The 20,833-nt window shown below is 46.9% G+C and overlaps 1 protein-coding gene across 1 annotated transcript in view; it reads left to right on the top strand.

Annotated features, from left to right (window-relative positions):
* Positions 1-20,833, top strand: part of LOC122896701 (transcription factor SPT20 homolog) — a 91,352-nt gene that overhangs the window by 4,668 nt on the left and 65,851 nt on the right. The window contains exon 4 of the mRNA XM_044234756.1: positions 62-191. Coding sequence (XP_044090691.1) covers positions 62-191 — 130 coding nt within the window. The remainder of the gene's footprint in view (positions 1-61; positions 192-20,833) is intronic.

Genomic DNA, 20,833 nt, shown 5'->3' with positions numbered 1-20,833 from the left:
CAGAAGAGGGAAATGAGGTCTGGCCGCTCCCAAGATGAGCGATACTCTGGCTTCTCTTCAGATCGTGTGACTCTTCCGCCTTTGACGAAGAGATGAGCGGAGAGGCAGGTGACCGGCGGGTCCTTCTCGATCAACCCCGCTGTACCGTCCCGGCCCCGCTCAGGGAAGATTTCGGCCAACCTCAAGCCAAGGTCAGGTGTGCCGTGTGAGGGACGCTGAGCCCGGGACGGCTGTAGGTAACCCATCCCGGACAACCTCGTTAACGGGGCCTGCGCCTTTTAGAAGTGACCCAGCGTAGTGACCACTGGCTTAGAGGAGTTTCCACTTGGCCTTGGGAACCAGCGAGCACCTGCACTCCGAATCTCACCTGATTTGATGTACTTCTCTCCTTCTGCCCTCTTGAACAATGTGAGCTTTGGGGCGCTGACTCCCTTCAAAGTCAAAAATCTGTGTCTCTTGTCTCACTTAAAATTTAACTCCTACTAGCCTATTGCTGACCGGAAGCCTTACCGATCACCTGAACACTTGGCTAACACGTATGTTATGTTATATGTATTAAATACTGTGTTCTTATGATAAAGTAAGCTGGGGAAAAGAAAATATTTTGGCAATTATTGGGAAAAGAATACTCAGGTATAGTACTGTGATAAGTATATATCAAGTGTAAGCTACATTTACGTGGCCAACGGAGCTCAAACTGTTGTTCAAGATGGAACTGTAGTGCTGGGAGATAGCGATTTGACTTGCGGTGGGGTAATGGGATGCTTCTGTCCTTAGGCAAGCAGTTTTGTGTCAGATCACCATTTGGTAGTCTTTGTATATTTCTTTGTAATGATTCTTACCTAAGTGGGTACTTCATGGAAGGTCCCTTTTGAGGATATCAACTGGGTATGTTTCATCAATAAGCTTTACATTTATTTTAGTATCCTAGGAACCTTGAGGCTCTTCCATATCGTAGGTCAAGTTCATCATCTTAGTCTGAAATTAGATTCATGCATTCTGTGTGTTCATGACTTAACGGCTGACCAACTTGCAGTGGTTGTGTGAAAGAAAGTAAGTGGCCCAGAATGTTCCAACAGGGAGCAAAGGGAACAGTCCAGGAAATGATCAGCTAGGAAAATTAGGGGGGGCCAGTATAGCAGGACATGGCTGGTAATTGCGGCCTCTGCCACAGGCAGGAGTTTGACAACAGAATTGTATTTTTTTTTAAGTTTCTATTCATTTATTTGACACAGAGAGAGAGTACAAGCAGGGGAGTGGCAGGGAGAGGGAGAAGCAGACTCCCGCTGAGCAGAGAGGACATGGGGCTCCATCCCAGCACCCTGCGATCGTGATGCTTAAGTGACTGAGTCACCAGGATTGTTATTTTTTAAGGGTACTTACAAGTTCAGAGAGGAGTCTGGTTCTGTGTCACCGCTGTCCAATCAAACTATAATGTGGGCCCCATGTATAATTTAAATTTTCTAGTTGTCACATCTTATTAAGTAAATGGAAGCAGGAGAAATTACTGTTAATATTTAATTTTACCCAATATATTAAAAAGATTACCATTTCGACATGTAATCAGTATTTTTAAAGAGACTTCATTTTGTTTTAGAAGATTTTATTATTTCAGAGAGAGAGAGCCCGTGCCTAAGCATGAGCAGGGTAGAGCAAGAGGGAGAGGGAGAAGCAGACTCCCCACTGAGCAGGGAGCCCGATATGAGGCTTGATCCAGGGAATCTGGGATCATGACCTGAGCTGAAGGCAGATGCTTAACGGACTGAGTCACCCAGGCACCGGAAAGATTTTATTTTTTAAGTAATCTCTACACCCAATATTGGCCTCCAACTCACAATCCTGAGATCAAGAGTCGCACGGTCCTCTGACTGAGACAACTAGGCACCCCGTATATCCTTCATGAGATATTTTACATTCGTTTATTTTTTGCTAAATCTTCAAAATCCAGACAGTTACAGCCTGTCTTCAGATGCTACATTTTCATCAGACATACTTGATCTATACTTAGGTTCTTGTAAAATCTCCAGTTGAAAATGTAGATTCACCTTCCAACCATACTTAGATGTTTTCCAGTAATTGAATCAAGTGCCAGTTTTTAAATTTGAGTTAGTTAAAAAAAAAAAATTAGTTCCTCAGTCTCACTGGCCATGTTTCAGGTCAGTTGCTACATGTGGCTATGGTGTTCAATAGGGCAGTTCTAGGGGGACAAGCAGCAAAGGAGATAGAGACAGAGCCTCAGGCATGAAGTGGGCCCCAGTGTTTGAGAAAAGGCAGGGCCGGTCGGCAGAGGAGCACACAGTTGGAGTGGGAGTGATCCTGCCGATCCTGTGTGCTAAGCCAGAGCTCCCAGAAGCCCTCGATTCCGGTCACCTGGGTTTGCAGCTGCAGAGCCCAGAGCCAGTGGCCCCAGCCACCGGATAGGGAGAGTAGTAGAGACTGGAGAACAAGGATCAGCCCTTTCTCAGGCTCTGCCCAGTCATCTTCAAAATGCTAACGAGGAGGGCTGAAACCACCCCATAGTTAAATTTCACTCATCTATCCCACTTCTGCGCACCCCCCCCCCCGAGCTTGGAGCCCCCGGGAATTCGAGAGAGGAGACATGCCACCTTCCCTTTCACTCCTCTGCCCTGTCCATTTTCTTGGTTGCTTGCTCCTCAGCCTGCATGAAGCTGGAGCAACCCTGAGTTGGTAGTTGTGGGAGCTACGGTTGGGTACGTGGAGGTTCGCCATATTATTCTCTGTAGTTTGGCATGTTTGTAATTGGCTATATATGTCCATTTGAACAGTCAAGTTCCTGATGTGCCCTATTACACACTTTGCCCCATCCCAGCCTTCATCTTGTGCCAAAGTCCTGCCAGTCTTGGCCTTCGGCTTGCCCTTCCTACTTTTCTGTTGCACTCCCAGAGCCGCAGGCAGCAAAGGGTGTGTGAGTTAATTGTTAAATTCAGTTCAACAAGTTCCTCATTAGGGACAAATTACCTGAGTTTGAAATCTGCTAATTTTCCAATCAGAGTGAGTGTTTGCACTTGTGATTTGGAAATAATTACCATATGGTAAAAGCAAAACCTATGTGGGGATTAAAGTAAAGGTGAGGGAGGACAGGAGCTTATTTTGGCATCTTCCCGGGTAACTCGTGTCAGCATATGCAGATTAGTTGGGGTGCCTGTGGGGTTTGGGTGGGAGAGCTCACCTGTGGTACTGTTTTGCAAAGGCTGTTTACTTCATGTGCTAATAGCCCTGAAAGGTGACCTTGGCCTTAAAGGGAGAGCTGTGTGGCTTACAGGCCTGAATTGGTTCTGGAAAGAGAAGAGGTCTTTGAATTTTAGCTGTTTGACCTAAAAATACATCTATCCTTTTGCTTTAATTTGTCATCATCCTAAAGCTTCTGCCTGAGTTACAAATGAAAACATCTCCTTGGGGGTGGAAGTGGTGAGTCCAAATGCCCTTTGGGTGGTCTTAGGATGGATGTCTTAAGGAAAAGCTCATCTGAGAAGAAATGTGGGATAAGTTCGGAAGTGTAGAAATCTGAGTCGTTAGCTTGAAGTAAATTTGTCCCAGTCCCTACAGTATTACTAGTTGGGGACACTTGGAAACCCATGGTAAGGAATAGTCAAGGTTTTGGGTAATTTGCTTTTTGAAATTTGGAGCCCAGAAGAGCTCGTTTCCCTTGAGAAGGCAGTGCCCCTCTTCCTTTCTGGTAACTGCAGTTGTACTGGTTTCCCTTTACACCTCAGCTGACAGGAAGCTCAAAACCAAATTTGAAACTGAAATCGCCATGTTTACATTTCTGGTTAGCACTTCAGCATTCCTTGCTCTTTTTAAATTTTTAATTTCTATGTTGTTAGTTCTTTTTACTTGTCTTTTGTCATAGACTTACTTCAAATCTTTTGTCAAAGAAACTGGCAATGAACGCTTCCACACAATCATAAACAAATACATAAATAGCAGCTTCTATTCATTTATACACACTGCCTCTAATCTTAATAACCTTGCCCATTAGGTATAATTTCTTCTTAGGACTGAAGAAAATGAGGGTCTGATAGGACTGGCCTGAGGCGATAAAGGTATTAAGTGGTACAGTTGGTATTTTCTGTCTCCTTCCAAATCCATGCCTGTGCCTGGGTACACGTATGTGTTGACAGGTCTCAGCTCAGTGGGGGACTGTGTACATGAAACTTATTTTTGCCTATCACTGCTTTCAACCATGTGGCACCAAGCCTCTCTTCCCCATTCTTTCCTGACACCTTGGGCTTATCTCCTATCTGTCAGAGTTACCTTGGTAAAGCTGATCAGTCCCAAGTACAGTTTCAATATTAAATCCTCTGGGAGTTGGAGGACTTTTGAGGATATGGTCCTCCTCCAGCTCTAATGCCACGATCTAGTGAGGTACCCTGCTGGGGGTCGGGGCCGGGAGTCTCTGCACAGGGGCTGTTCTGTTTTTCCTCTGGGCTCTTCCTTCCCCGAGGCCTCCCTCAGCCAAGGGCAGCTGTGCCTGCTGACTCCCATGCACTTCTCCCATTTCTGTCTCCCATCTCCTGGACCGCCCTCTAAGTAAGCCCTGTGCTCCTCCATAGGAAGCCTGGGGAACTGCTAAGGTCCTTTCTCCCAACTCCGACCGCGGGGAGTGATGTTCCCACCTCGTGACCACAAGGGGGCACCAGACTCCAGGTTCACGCACAACACACCGCCGAGTTACTTCTGCCAGGACAAGAATTTCCCCATCCCCAGCTCCAGTGGCCATAGGGTGGGCCTGCGGATCTGTACAGCTCGGCGAGGGTCCAGGCAGGAAACTGGGTGCCAACTTTCCTGGCATGCAGACCTTCCCACTGTCCTCGAGCAGCTCTCTTGGGGTTCTCCCTTCCATGTGTCTCGGTTTGGGGGAGCGGGAGGGCACCTGTGTATCTCCTCTCCCGGTTCCCATTCTGCCCCAGGAGAAAGCAGCCTCCCACCAGGAACACTCGGCTCACCTCCCTCCCCTGTCCAGTGCTCTCGCGTGGACATAGCGTGGGGGGGGGCTGGCCCGGAGGGTACAGTCTGAGCTATAATAGGGCCAGCTGTGCCATTTCGCAGTACTTTTCTCTGAGAATAGGCGTCTGTTGGGTTGGAAGGTTGGAGCCCTTCTTCAGGCTGTGGGAGCCCCTGATGCTTTCTGTTTCCAGGGGGGCTTCCGCAGCTCCGGGACAACAGAAGAGTCCTGGCGCGCGCACACGCACACGCACACGCACGCAACCGCAGCTTCCCACCCTCCCTTCATTGTCTGCATCTAAAAATCTCTGGCCTCGCCCTCCCGGTTTCCAGTGGGAAAGGGCAGAGGTCTACAGCCGGTGGGACAGTTTTTCAAAGGACTGTTTGGGGTGAGTTTTCTGAAGAGTTTAAGACTCGAGTCTTAAACTCGAGGGTGGGAGCAGCTCGGGAAGCTTCGCCCTCCACCCGTATTAGCGCTCTGAAGGGGCGTTCTTTGGTAGGGAAAAGCGATCTTCCCTCAGAGTTGGGTGAAGTGGTTTGCAAAAATAGCTTCAGAACAAAGCCCCTCGTGCCCCGCCCCCACCGCAGGCTCACTCTGGGCTGTAGGCAGCTCCTCCCGAAGTGCTGCAGATTCTGTGCCAGAGGTGGAGGGGGGAAGGGGGTGACTTTAAGAAGTGTTATCCGGGGCTATGCATTTTCCTCCCACTCGGAGAAACCAGGTATTCTGAAACTTTGTTTTTTTTTTTTTGGCGGTGTTTGGAGCGTGTGGCATTTGAAGTTGAGATTAAGGAGGCCAATGGTTATCAATAAGAAAGTCTAGGGTAAAACCGTGGGAGCGGTGAACACAATCATTGGAAGAGGAGGTCAAGGAGCCCAGGGGCCCAAACTATTGGAAGGCTTATCTATCTCTAAGGATAATGATATCACTGAGAATTCTTTTTTTTTTTAAGATTTTATTTATTTATTTGACAGAGATCACAAGTAGGCAGAGAGGCAGGCACAGAGAGAGGAGGAAGCAGGCTGAGCAGAGAGCCCGATGTGGGGCTCGATCCCAGGACCCTGGGATCATGACCTGAGCTGAAGGCAGAGGCTTTAACCCACTGAGCCACCCAGGCGCCCCAAAAATCACTGAGAATTCTTATGTTATAGTGATGAATCAGGCCCTAGAATCTTCAATGTATGTAGGGGAGTTGACCTCCCACCGTGGGAAAGAAGAATGGTTGGTTTTAGGGGTCAATGAGATCAAGATATCCCTTGATACTGGTTGTGGGAGACTTCTTCAATGTCATCTTTGAAATACTGAGGGCATGCTTACATTGCAAGGCCTTTTGCTTGATACTTTGGAAGAGGAGTAATGCACATTCTCCATCTTCAGTGGGATTAAAGCTTATTCAGGGGAAAGAGTTTGTGACTACGTGAGGTGATAGACGTTAACTAAATTTATTGTGGTCATCATTCTGCAGTATATACATATATCAAATTATTGTGTTGTACACCTAGAATGAATACAATGTTATATGTCAGTTATATCTCAATAAAACCAGAGAAGATGAAGTCTACCAAGAGAGAAGGGAAATACTATGGCAAGTATCATTAAAGAGAAGTCTTTCCCGAAGGAATTGGGGAAGACCTCGCAAGGAAATGACCTTTGGGTGGACCTTGGCTTGGATTTTGATAGGTTGAGATGGGTGTGGGAAGAAGTGTTCTTCGCAGGGGAAGATGATGTGTGCAGGGGGGGAGCTCCAAGTAGCATCATGTGTGGGTAGAGGAGTAGTGAAGAATACAGTTGGAATGATGGATTGGCTCCATATCCTCGATCTTTTTGGTAATTTAAATGAAACAAAGACTCCACTGTTTGAATAAGGAATCCAACAGAGGATGGATTTATAACACTTTCATGCCTAACGGGAGAGAGAGAAATTCCAAAGCTCTTCTTCCACTTAACAAAGAAAGCTGACAGATAAATTTGTCACTTTCTGGGAAACAGAATTGACAATTTAAGTGTTACTATTAGCAGAGCGACATATTATTAAGTAAGATGACCATAGTTTCAGAACTTTAGGTGTTACAGGTTCTATTTTACAAGACGTGGCAACAAATGCTGATATTCAGGTATCTTAAGAGATACGTTTCCTTACAAATAACACTTTAAAGGACAGTTTTATAGTAATGGAAAACAAAACAGGAGCATGGCCTTTCACTCACACCTCCATACTGGCCAGGAGAGTGGGACAGATACTTCAGTAAATGTTCCCAGGTATGATTTCATGACATGACATTGGCTTTGTGCCACACAGATAGTGCCTGCTTCTCTGCACCTGTAGGAAGGGAACATTTTCTCTTTATCTTTTGGAGATTTTTTTCACCAGCAATTGGCTGGCAGTTTTAAGTTGAAGCATTAAAATTCCAAGGAGCTTAAATCTTAAAATAGGAAAAAGAAAAAGGTTATCGAGTAGGTTAACAAATTAAGTATGAAATCGATAACACTAGGGTGAACCACGTGAACGAAATTGCTGATATTTGACCATTTTTGCCCAATTAAATTGGCAGTTTCATACGGTTCCATGTAGTATCTCCAGTTTCACTCCTGAATGCCAGGTGAGAACCAAGTTAGTTCATTAACACTGGGGAGCCCCCCCCACCACCCCCCCCCCCCCCCGCCGGAGGAAAGTGTGATAGGAGCTGTCCTTAACACATTGGTCTGGCAGGAATGTGAAGGAGGGATTGGAGGGGGAGAAACTAGATTCAACATTATTTTCATACCCACCATACTTGAAATATACCCCTAGATCTGCATCCATAGGATAAATCAATTGAGATGCTAAATTAGCAGTAACCTTCTAAATCTCAATCTAAAGATTGAGAGTTTAAATGTCTTCCCAGTGATGGGCTACAATGGGTGGCCTGTAAAAATCGGTTTTTATGCTGCAGTAGATCCAAATTTTGGCAAACTGTTCTATCAGCTTGATTTAAAACAAACAAACAAACAAATAAACAAAACACTGGTCTACCTACAATCAAGGGGAAAGGAGCCAACTTCAAATCCATGGTTCCCTTCCCATCACACAGATCCCACACCGCCCGCTGAGACAGCCTTCCTCGAATCCTCCAGAGAAACATAGCTTTATATCTACGGATAATACTGTGAATGGCAGTTGTAATTTTTACTGCTTTTTCAAGGATAAGGCCGACTGACAAAGGAACAAAATCCCATGAGAATAAAATCATAGACCTTCAGGGGCAAGCCTTCAAGTCCCAGAACAGGCTCGATAGCTGAGAAGACTCTTAACTTCGTTGTTTCTCAAACTTCGGTGTGCATCCAGAATCACTGGGGGCCTCATTGGGACACAGATGGCTGAGTCCCACCCTCTGAATTTCTGATTCGGTAGAGCCGGGTGGCGGGGCCCGAGAATGGGCGTCTGTAACACGTTCCCAGCTGAGGCTGATGCTTCTTCTGGTCCCGGGACCACACTTGGAGAACACTGCTGTCCCCTCTCGGGCGGGGGGGTGCTGGCTATGCCCCGTGAGAAGGGGGCACTGCTTCTGAAGAAAGAGAAGCATGAACAGTTAAAAAAGAAATAAAGGATAGAATAAAGATGGAATTCTCAGGTAACTGAGGTCATCCAGGTCGGTCTGCATGAGTGAACTTTGAGAATTAGCATTTCTAAAAAGTTCTCAGATGCTGCTGCTGCTTCTGGGCCAGGGACCACCCACGCTTTGAAAACCGCAGCCTGTGTACCGATTATATGGCAGTCCTCCAGGGTGAGTGCCCGGTTTCCAAATTTAAATCTGAACTATTTTCGGAGGAGACCCTTCGAAAATGTGGGTTCTCTGGGCAGAATGCCAGTGCTCTCGCGGTCTCATTACCTTTATCTTAGTGAAATGGGTAGTAAAGACAGAGAAGGACCCTGTGGGAGGGGGGAGGAGGCAGAGGAGAGCAGTTTCATCAACTAATAGCCTCTTGCTAGAGACCCACGGGTTCCCAAGGCGTCAGATCCCCAAAGCTAAATATATATCCACGTGAGTATTTTAAGCAATAGAGAAAACAGGAAAATACCAAAGGTGATGGTGGAGATACAATGCTATTAAGATTCATTTTTAAACCTCCGCCTGTGTATGTGAAAGAGAAAGAGCTAATGATCATTATTCTTTGACCTGGACATTCTTGGAAACAGGAGGGCCTGGCTTTTACAAGAATCAACCTGCCTCCTGGAATACCATTTACTTCATAAAAATACCATGTGTGCTTTGCTATTCCTGGGCAGGGAGTGCCAGTTTCAAAATCCCTTCCTGTAGTTAAAAATGATGTTATCAAATATCTCCTTAATCAGTAACTGTAAAATACTATGTTATTATATCAAGAATGAGCTTGGAGACCTCAAGATGCCAAAGATAGTTATGGTAGAGAGTGAGGGCCAGAGTGAATGAAGATATAAAGGCACCTCTATTTGTTCCCATCTTGAAATTATAGGGTTGTGGGGAAAATATTATCCAGTCTTCCTGAGAACTGGCAGTATTCTAGTTGCTTTACTTTTTTTTTTTTAATGTGTTTTTGAAGCAAAGCTTAGTAGTCATAAGGACGGACTCTGGATCTTATTTTTTTCAATTCCCATGCTTACTTTAATATGGTAGTTATTCATGGAGGCGATTAAGGGATTGAGTAATTAAAGGGGCAGGGTTTGCCTTAAAACTAGTAGCATGACCCACAGATACCATTGCTTCCTGCTATAGTCCTAGTACCTGTGACCATGCCCCAAGTCCAGAATTATCCTTGACTAAATGAGACTCTATGGACTACTGCTTCCCATTTCCCATCAGAACCTGTCTATGGAAGATGGGTTCAGTTGCAGAGAAACAAGTATGAGTGTATGTATGATACAAGTTTGTCTTGTTAGTCATCCGTTATATTGATTTTCTCAGCCATTATTTCTCTGAAAATTGTCTTCAGAAAAAGAACATCAGCCCGGTGCCCTTTCTGGCCAGTATAAGGTCAAGTCTGTTTTCTCTGGTCATGGGTAGAAAACCTTTTAATCAAACTTCCCATGGGAGGAGCCAAGGTCAGGGCAACGAGAATCTGTATAGTAGGGTTGCCAGATTTAGCAAATAAACATACGGACACCCTATTCAATCTGAACTTCAGGTAAACAATATATAATTTTTTAACTTTGTCCCATATGCATCTATTCAAATTTAAATTAATTGAAATGTAAAATGCGATTCCCCAGTTACTCTGGCCATGTTCTCAAATGCTACCTGTGGCTAGTGGCTGCTGTACTGGACAGTGGAGTTTAGCGCACAGTACAGAACATCTCCAGCACCAGAGAAAATTCTGTTGGACAGTGCTGCTCACCCTGAGTCCTGGAGCTAGGTCCCCAGGCAGATGGGCTGGATTAGCGGGCTCTTGATAAAAATGCAGGTGACTGCTGGAGATGGCAGGGAAAGGGGTAGTCCAACCCTGTGCCTAGTCGTGGGGCCAGTCACTCAGTGTCAGTGCAGAACAAGTTAAAAATTCTCTGCCTAGCATTACTCCCAAGGAAAACAGATCCTTTCTATTTGTGTGGGGCTTTGCGGATAACCGAGAGCTTCCAAGTCCACATGGGATTTTGTCCTCCCAGTGGTAACTCTGGCTGGTAAACAGGCCTATGAGAGAAGCGAGAACAGGAAAGTGAATCCAGTGCGGGAAGGAATTGCCTCACCCTGGAGTGCAGGATTTCACACTTGAGCAGGTGTCAGAATCCCCTGGAGGGCTTCTTAAGAGGCAAATTGCTGGGCCCCACCCCCAAAGTTCCTGGTTCAGCAGGTCTGGGCTAGGGCCCAAGAATTGTATTTCTCACAAGTCCCCAGGTTCAAAATGCTGGTCCAGGGACACTTGGAAAGCCACTGCTATTGCGCTATGGTCCTACCCAGGCCTAGTGATACAATGACTTAGGGCTTTTCCCTTTCTCTGTCCTGGCCAACTCCTAACCCTGTTAGGGCCCCTTTGACCAGCTGTATCTGTTCACTGATTTGTATCATTATCACGTGCATCCTTTGGGCTGCTTTTATCGGCTTGCTGGTTTGATAGAGTAGAAGCAACCTCAGCCAAGTCCAAGGTGACGTTCTCCCGTCTCTGGCATCGCACTGTCGTCTGGCCAAGCTCACTGGGCAGGTATTTGAAGTTTTCATTTACCTATACACAAACCAAGCATCAGAAAGGGGAAAAGGAAATAACTAGCTCAGGGTCACAGAGCTAGTGAGAGGTGGAACCAGGATACGAATCCAAGATTTCCAACCTCAGTTTTGGTACTAAGAATGTGCGGTTTGTGAGAGTGTCCTGAGGTTTGTGATTTTTTTTTCAAATGATAATGGAGTCGGTTATAATTTCAACTGTAAAGGCTTTAGATGTGGATCAGGTGTTGTTGGCAGTTTGTGGAGATCAGCTGGACCCGTCCGAGGCATGAGCTCCTCGATTGCTCTATCACCCAGCTGACCACTTCACACCTTATGGTAGTGGTTTTCACCATTTTATAGCTTTCAATTATTTATTTATTTAAAAAAAAATTTTTTAAAGATTTTATTTATTTGAGAGAGAGAGACAGTGAGAGAGAGTATGAGAGGCGAGAAAGTCAGAGGGAGAAGCAGACGCCCTGTGGAGATGGGAGCCACATGCGGGACTCGATGCCGGGACTCCGGGATCATGACCTGAGCTGAAGGCAGTTGCTTAACCAACTGAGCCAGCCAGGTGCCCTCAACGATTTTTTAAAAAAAAAGATTTTATTTATTTGACAGAGATTGAGAGAGCACAAGCAGGGGGAGCAGCAGGTAGAGGGAGAAGCAGGCTCCCCACTGAGCAGGAAGCTTGACATGGGACTTGATCCCAGGATCTGGGATCATGACCCAAACGGAAGGGAGATGCTTGACCAACTGAGCCACCCAGGTGCCCCTCAATGATTTTTATTCACTTGTTTAATTTGTCTTCCCAATGGACTATTGGCTAAAGAGAGGAGGCATCAAGAATATGAGTTAGAATAGAATGAACTTCCGAACAATACACTTAAAAATGGTTCAGATGGTTAAAAAAAAAAAGACTTATCTATTTATGAGGGACATAAAAATGGTAATTCTCAATTTTGAGCTCAGACCTATAAGGTATATTCAAATGACCATCTCTTAATACATCAGGGTATTTCTAGTTCTTCTAAACAAAAGTGAAAAGGAGAAATTTTTATCCAATTTGGCTTTTCCTTTATTGGGAATAAAATTATCCAAACCCACAGTGTGTTATTTCTGGAGAAGTACTTGCAAATAGCAGCCAGAAAGTGCTCGTGTCTCCTCTTTTAGAAACAAACCATGAAAATTATAATAATAAAGTAATTGATTTTTTTAAAGTGAAAATTCAAGAATTCCAAATACCAGGTCATAGAAGCTGTTCGGAGGGCGGTAACACATAGTTAAATTTCAGTCTGGATATTAATACACGTTTGGGCCCAAACACAATATTGATGTGTCATTTTGAATTCGTGGCTAAGCCATGCTCTTTCTTGTATACTGAATTTAAAATAACTTAAGCAGCATGCACCCCTTATAAGGGGGGAAGAGTCAAACTTTGTCCTTATATATTATGAATATTATTATAGAATATATTAAAATAGAAATTATAATACAATTTTTAATAGTGTACTGATCTAGATTCATTTTTTTAAAGCTGCCTCTTCTTATATATCATGCTAAAATAACACCATGATTTAGCATTTTTGTGGAGGCTGGTGAGATGACAGATTTCTGTGAAAGTACTTTATAAGGATGGAGACCAGAAGTGAGGGGTGACTTCTGTGGAGAGAGTAGGGTAGGTTGGTGTGTGTCTGACTGTGTGTTTCCTGTTAGGGCTTTTATGCAAACATCATTTCTAGTGCAAGTAATAGAAATCTAAATCAAGCCAGCTTGATTTAAGCAAAGAGAGGGGTTTATTGGCTTAGCAAACTGATAGGTTCTCGAGGACTCTAAGACGTCAACTCTATCAGAAGGCTCTCTGCCGTTACCTCTCATCTCTCGGCTCTGTGTCTCTCTTTGTGTTGGTCTCTTTATCTCCTAGATATTCTATTCTTTTAAAAAATATTTTATTTATTTATTTGACACAGAGAGAAAGAGGTCACAAGTAGGCAGAGAGGCAGGCAGAGGTGGGGGGGAAGCAGGCTCCCCGCTGAGCAGAGAGCCCGATGCGGGGCTCCATCCCAGGACCCTGAGATCATGACCTGAGCCGAAGGCAGCGGCTTAACCCACTGAGCCACCCAGGCGCCCTTCTCCAAGATATTCTTCCATGTGGTTGGGGGAGAGGGTAAAGCTCACATCATCCCAGCTTAGTTGACTTCAGAGAAAAGAGAGTTTCTCTCTTCTGCTATCCATAGGTGGTGGACAAACAGATGATAGGTGGGAAGCCGAGCAACAGAAGGACGCCATTGTGGGAAGAATCCCATTTAACTCTACTTGACTCATGTTCCCACCTCCAGTGGCTGGGGAGATGGGCTGTTATGACAGGCCTTGATGACATGCCGTCCATGTCATGGGGTAGGGGTGGGGATAGAGAGCCGCACAAAGTGGGAGAAGGGCAGTTCCACAGGGCAGTGGGGCCCGCAGAAGGCAGGCTGGGATGCCTCGACAAAGACAGGCTGCAGATCGTGGCTCTGGTTTGTCTGTCATCCAGATGTCTTCATTGTCTGTCACCCAGATGTCTTCACGGTCTCCAGACACTTTGAATGTCCCAGGAAAACAGCTTGAGCTCCTGAGCTGGACATTCTCCATTTGTCCTTCTGGATCTCATCTGGAGAATGGCAGCTTCTGGTTGGTCAGTGCAGACGCCAGCAAGAGATTGGAGGCAGGAAGCAAACGGCATTGGTGGAGGGGATATGCCTGCCCCCTGCCCCGACCTCCCCTGCCCCCTGCTTGCTCCCTGCTGGACCTGCTTGGACAGCAGCTGTTGCTCTCATGAAGGCCTTCCCAGCAGCAGGCAGCTGTGACCCAGAACAACACTACGGCTTCTGCTGGGGACTGGCTCCGTCCCTTGTCTCTTCAGGCCTAGGAGGCTTCCCCTGCGGCCGCACAACCGTGTCGATTGCCTTTAGTCCCGCCCTCCCATTGGACCCAGTCCCCTCATCAGACGCCCCCAGTTCACCCAGTTCCACTTTTAAGTCCACCATCTCTTTCCTGCAGGGCCCTTCCCAGCCTTTGCACCATCGCAATTCTAGTCCTCCTGGACCCCCTTTTCCAAATATTTCGGAGAGAACCCCCCCCGCGGAGCGCTGACCTACTCACCCAGATCTACGCGCTCGGGACTGTCTCCTTGGCCGCTCTTTGGAGGCCAAGGCTCCTGGTCTTTGGATTTTTGCTCCCTGTGGCCTTGCTCCCAGCCGTGGATGCCAGCTCCTGCTTTCATTCTCCGAAGACAAACTCAGAGTCTTTAACACCTTAGGGATAACCCTAAGAAATAAGGTAGAAAAGGAAAAGAGAAGAGTCTGAACCTAGAGTGTTGTGTGGGGCCCTGAGGAAGCTCTCTCCTGGGCCTGGGGCCCTGCCCGGATCTCTTTCCCTGGGCCAGCTTGCCCCCCACCCCGCTCTCGTCTTTGTACTACCGGCCCCGGGAGTTAAGAGGTGACTGCAGTGGCCTGAGCAGTGTAAGTGAGTTCTTTCGAGGTGCAGTTGGAGGTGGTGTATTGGAGGGAACAGGAACATATGGCTCAAATGGTAAGGACTTGAACTCATTTTGAGAGAGGGGTGGACCACGCCACTGCTGTTGAGTTTGCTGCCTAGAGGCAGGGAGAATCTAGAAGGTTAAAGAATGTCGGGGGCGCCTGGGTGGCTCAGTGGGTTAGGCCGCTGCCTTCAGCTCGGGTCATGATCTCGGGGTCCTGGGATCGAGTCCCACGTTGGACTCTCTGCTCAGCAGGGAGCCTGCTTCCCTCTCTCTCTCTGCCTGCCTTTCCGTCTACTTGTGATTTCTCTCTGTCAAATAAATAAATAAAATCTTTAAAATGCAAACTATTAAAAAAAAAGAATGTCGGCTGTGTAAGTCAGAGGAAAATGTATTTAAAATACAAAAAAAGGGAAGGGGAGGGGCACCTGGGTGGTGCTGTCGGTGAAGGTTAAGCATCTGACCTTGGTTTTTAGCTTGGATCATGATATCAGGGTCATGGGCTCAAGCCCCATGTGGTGCTCTGTGCTCAGCACCGAATCTGCTTAAGATTCTCTGTCTCCCTCTCTGCTTCTCTCTCCACGGTGGGCTCTCTCTCTCTCTCTCTCATAAATAACATCTTTTAAAAAATAAACTAGAAAAAAAAATCTGGGTCTCTTTGTAGCCCTAGAGCTGCAGGTAGATGAGGCCTCCATTCTGTTTTTAATGCGATACCTCAGCAGTGAGCAGGGGGAAAAGTGTGTTTTGTAGTATCGTGTTTTTTTGTTTGTTTGTTTGTTTGTTTGTTTTTTATTTTATTTTATTTTTTTTTAAAGATTTTATTTATTTATTTGACAGAGAGAGATCACAAGTAGATGGAGAGGCAGGCAGAGAGAGAGAGAGAGGGAAGCAGGCTCCCTGCTGAGCAGAGAGCCCGATGCGGGACTCGATCCCAGGACCCTGAGATCATGACCTGAGCCGAAGGCAGCGGCTTAACCCACTGAGCCACCCAGGCGCCCTTTTTTTTTTTTTTAAAACTCTTCACGTTTCTATGTCCTTTGAGGGCCAGGAACTCAGGGGCAGGTGGGTGCTGGCAGACAAGATGGCATGTGCTTGATAAGGTTTCCTCACAGGAAGGAGCAAGGCCAAAGCCCAAAGAGCTCAGGAGCTGCGAAGTTCCCTGGGAGCCAGAGGGTCAGGAAGGAGCTTGGCCTTCCCTGCCTCCCCCTGCCCGCATCCCAGGCCGAGTATTAGCGTTCCTGCAAGTCAGGGCCGCTGTGAATGGGATTTGAGTAGCAATGTGTAGTAGGAGTCTATAGGAGCTGGCAAAAGAAAAATACTTTTATTTAGCCTTTAAGGCAAAAATCAGCTCTGCTAGCCTCTGAAGGAGCACTTTCTGCAGGGATGGCAATGTTCCTTGTCTGTGCTACTCCATTCTGGTAGCCGCTAGCCACAAGTGGCTGTTTTGAGCACCTGAACTGTGGTTAGTGGGACCGAGGAAATGAATTTGTAATTTAATCTAATTTTAATTAATTTAAATTTAAATAGCCACACGTGGCTGTAAGCTACCAACTTAGACAACACAGTGAAGTATGCAAAATATAGCTTGATCTGGGGCAGAGGACTAGGCTTAGTTTTGCTCATAGCCATGAACTTAGGCCAGTCCACACACAGCTTGGTTGTCCAGAACTTGAGTGTGGGACAGCCTGCTGGTCGTGGCATGTGACGGTGACGGGCCAGGAGGAAGAAGAGAAAGCCTGGGCCTGTAGCCTGAGCAGGTGAAGAAAGAGGACCCAAGACTGGGCGGGAGGAAATTAGTGGATAACCTGATGCCTGAATACGAAAGTGCACACAAGGGCCTGCCCCAGCCTGGGGGAGGCTGCAAGTAGCTGACAGATTGGCCCCACTTAGCACCTTCCGGCCTGAGACAAGATTTATCCATACAAAGCGCATGGTCCAAGTTCCGCCAGACAGATACATGCATAGATCAATACAACGGGATCAGCAAAGGCAGAGATCCAGGTCAGCCACAGACACTAGAACCAGACTGTCTGGAATGATGGCTGCTTCCGCGACTCACCGGCTGTGTGACCTCCAGCAAGTCACGTACTGTCTCTGTGCTCACTGTCCTGATCATGACATGAGAATGATAACAGGGCCGATATCACAGGGTTGCTGTGAGGATGAAAGGATATAGCAGTCATCCAGTGCTTAGAACACGGGAGGCAGTAACTGCTGATTAAGTCTTAGCTCTTACCAGAGGGGAGAAGAAATGGCAGAGTGGGGAGAAGGGCCTCAGCTTCCATGACCTGTGTGTGCCTTCTTCAAATGTACCCCATACTGCTGGTGAACAAGTTGATACCGAGCAGAAGTGTTCTTTATGTTGTTACTGGCTATTTTCAAGTTCACTTGCCTAGCAAAAGTCAGGGGAAAAGAAGTAAAATAGATTCGTAGGTCAATGTCGCCAGGAGTCAACACCTAGACCATGATTCAGGTCTAAGTGGTTTCTCGAGGAGGAGCTGGGGGGGGGACACTGGGAAGGGAGTGGCAGGAGCTGGCCAGGGAAAGACAGACAGGAAGCCAAGCAGTGGGTGGTCCTTTTTAAAAAAAAAGATGAATTCCCGTGTAGTTAACATACAGTGTTCTGTTAGTTTCAGGTGTACAATATAGTGACTCAGCACTTCCGTACATCACCTGGGGCTCATCACAATAAATGCACTCTTATTCCCCATCACCTGTATCATCACCCCCCCCACCTCCCCTCTGGTAACCATCGGTTTGTTTTGTGTAGTTAAGAGTCTGTTTTTGTGGCCTTTTTTTCCTTTGTTTGTTCTGTTTCTTAAATTCTGCATATGAGTGACGTCATGTATTTGTCTTTCTCTGACTGACTTCTTTCACTTGACATAATACACTCTAGCTCCGTCCATGTCGTTGCAAATGGAAGGATTTCATTCTTTTTGATGGCTGAGTAATACTCCATTGTATATACACACCACATCTTCTTTATCCATTGATCAGTTGATGGACACTTGGCTGTTTCCAGAATTTGTCTATTGTAGTAATGTTGCCATAAACATAAGAATGCATATCTGTTTTTGAATTAGTATTTTCATATACTTTGGGTAAATACCCAGTAGTGGAATTACTGGATCATATGGTAATTCCACTGTTATTTTCTGAGGAACTGCCCTACTTGTTTCAGCAGCTGTCTTCTCTTGCTTCTCTGTATCTTTTGGACTTTCTGGCCATGAGCTCATGCTCACACTTGAAGCTTTTACAGATCTTCTTTCCTAAACTCTTGGCAGTCACTGGCTAAGCTCCACTCTGGGGAACCCGAAATCCCGGGTACATCTCCCCTCTGCACAATGGGTGAAGCAACGTTAGAAGCTGAGAGGGCAGGAAAGGCACACAGAACCATGGGGAGGGCACATCGGAACAGTGAAAGGGATAGACCATTATAGGAAGCGCTTGACATTATCTACTAAGTGCTTTGGGTTTTGCTAAACAAGGGTGAGCTGTTAAGTGGGAGTAAATTGATGATGCCGATTGCTCGCTAACAGATCAGACTGTAAAAGATCCTTTGAGAATTGTTTAAAACGTAGATTTCCTGGGCCTCATCTGGAGATCTTCTGATCCAGCTGATTGTGTCTGGGAAGTTCATCGTTAACATGCTACCCAGGCAGTTCAGATGTGGGGATCCTTGGGAAGCTCTGCTTAGCGGCTGGCGGAGGCTGGCGGGAGGGCAGTGAGGGTGGACAGGCAGGCTGGGTGGTAGGCAGGGTCCCCACGGGCGCTTCGTCAAGGCAATCAGGTGTCCACTCATCCACTCGTGAACAGACATGGAAAAGCTGGAAACCACTTCCTGAGACCCCCTTTCCTGAGGAGGCTCAAAGTGAGACGGTGAGTCCGGCAGCTGCAGAACAATTGTCCCAACTGGTCATTTTGTGAGCCCTGAGGGAAGGGGTGATGTGGTTTGTGCAAGCACAGTTAGGAGGTGTTTTAAGTTGAGTCCCCCCGGAACCCCAGAGACTAGGATTCGCGTGCCAGCGGTCTACATGGGAGGTGATGCCAGGCAGCCAGCAGGGTAGCGGGAAGAGATGAGAAGGGAAGGCAGCCGATGCACGGGAAGCGATTGGTGTCAGTGAGCAGGTCGCCGCTCTGGACCACTGGCGGTGGTCCTGCCGGGGACATCTGGGAGACTGTTGCATGTATCGCTGAATGGTCCCACTCGGCAGAGAGAGGCTGCGGTATTTTGCCCTTAAATCCCTTTTATCAATGATTGAGGGCTGCCCCTTGGAACTTTTGGCCTACTCTGGATTTGTGGGACGCACCCTCTGTAGCTGGAGAAGCCCCAGGCAGAGTTACAGACCCTGGCAAAGAAATGCTATCTAGGTGCGGCTCCTGGGGACTCAGTCGGTGAAGCATCTGCCTTCCACTCAGGTCATGATCTCAGCTGCTCGCCTGCAGAGCTGGTGTGCGGTGGGTCAGCTTGTGTGCAGCTGGAGGGCAAGCTCTGTCCGTGCCCTGATGCCTGCAGCCGGACTACTCAGCCTGGCGGGATTGCCAGGATAATCTCAGCCAAAGAATTCTAAGAGGTCCTGTCCTCCAGTTCGTGAGATTCCAGAAGGCTTGCGCTGCTGGTGCCGGGGAATGAGTGTCCCCGAGGTAAGAAGGAGGCCAGAGCCTCCACCCACCCCTTTGCCTTGTACATTTTCTGTTCACCCTGTTGATGGATCTTGGAGCTGTGCCCAGTTCTTGGAGGATGGATCCCCGCCCCCAGTGTGCCAGGCTGAGCCCAAGAGGAAAGCTGTGAGATGCGGCTAGCATTGGTGGAGTTCCTTCTGGAACGGGTTTTTCTATCCATTTCTTCCTAGTTTCATCCCTGGGCTTGATCATTCACTGCTGTCTTTTTGGTTTACCTTTTGTTACTTGCAGTGCTGATGAAGGCATGAGAACTGACCCACCAATCCTGGTTGTCATCAGGGAGGTGACAGTGAGAGTGATGGGAAATAGGAGAAAAGGACAGGGACAGTTAAAAAAATTTTTTTTTTTAAATTTATTTGACAGACAGAGATCACAAGTAGGCAGAGAGGCAGACAGAGAGAGAGGAGGAAGCAGGCTCCCTGCTGAGCAGAGAGCCTGATGCGGGGCTCGATCCCAGCACCCTAGGATCATAACCTGAGCCAAAGGCAGAGGCTTTAACCCACTGAGCCACCCAGGTGCCCCAAGGACAGAGACCATTTGACCTAGTCGAAAAAACGATCCCCAGGTGTGTCCCCAGAGTTTAGGAAAGAAGATTTGTAAAAACTAAAAGTGGGAGCATGAGCTCATGGCCAGAAAGTCCAAAAGGTAGAGATGAGCTAGAGAAGACAGCTGCTAAAACCATCGTCATGATGCCAAGCCGCACAGGAAGCCACAGAAGAGAAAAGGCAGGCAGATCTAAGGCAGCCATCCGGGTGAACGGCAAAGAGGGCTCTCCAGGAGCTTTGATTTTAAAGGGATCCACCTAAAAGCCGAAACCTGGCATCCTTGAAAGGAGAAACACAAAGCATGCCATAAATTTATCAGAAATCAAAAGACCAGACCAAGCTCAGATCTGAGAATGATACTAATGTAGCCGTATAAAAGCTTTTATGCTCTAATCGAGCCAGAAAGAAAATGAGGGCAAGATGGGTCTGCTTGGGACCAGTGAAATGATAGAAACAAATGGCAGAGAGGAAAGGACCACACAACTCCTGGTCTGTTTCCCCCTTTTTATTATTGTTTACTAAGGGAGTTCTCTTTAAACTGGAAAGGGTAAAAGAGTCGTGGTTAAACCAGAGGAAGGGGCAGAAATAGGAAAAAGTAACTGCCATGTGTGGAACAAGTTAAGTCAGGCAAACTATAGGTACAGAGGGCTGTCATGGGGGCGGGGTGTGTCAGTTTCGTAGGTCAAGTTTTCAAAGAAGCACTGTCAGAAATAAAGGGAGAGGGTACCTGAGAAATGGAGGGTCTGAAAGCCATGGTGCACGAATGGAAGCTGTCTGAGCCGGATGAGTTCAGCCAGGAAATGGGAGGCTTGGCGGAAGCATATCCACGCTAGCACCGTGTGTGTGAATGGATGCCATTTAGAAACAGACTAGACTGTGCTCTGGTAGGCTGGAGAGTGGAGCTGAGCCCAGTGGGTTGACATTCTAGGGAAGCACAGTCCAATTCCATATTAAAACTTCCAAATGTTTAGAAAGA

Source organism: Neovison vison, chromosome X, assembly GCF_020171115.1.
Source record: "Neovison vison isolate M4711 chromosome X, ASM_NN_V1, whole genome shotgun sequence".
Classification (NCBI taxonomy): Eukaryota; Metazoa; Chordata; class Mammalia; order Carnivora; family Mustelidae; genus Neogale; species Neogale vison.
The sequence above is the reverse complement of the archived record's forward strand: the minus strand, read 5'-3'. Positions and strand labels throughout refer to the sequence as shown.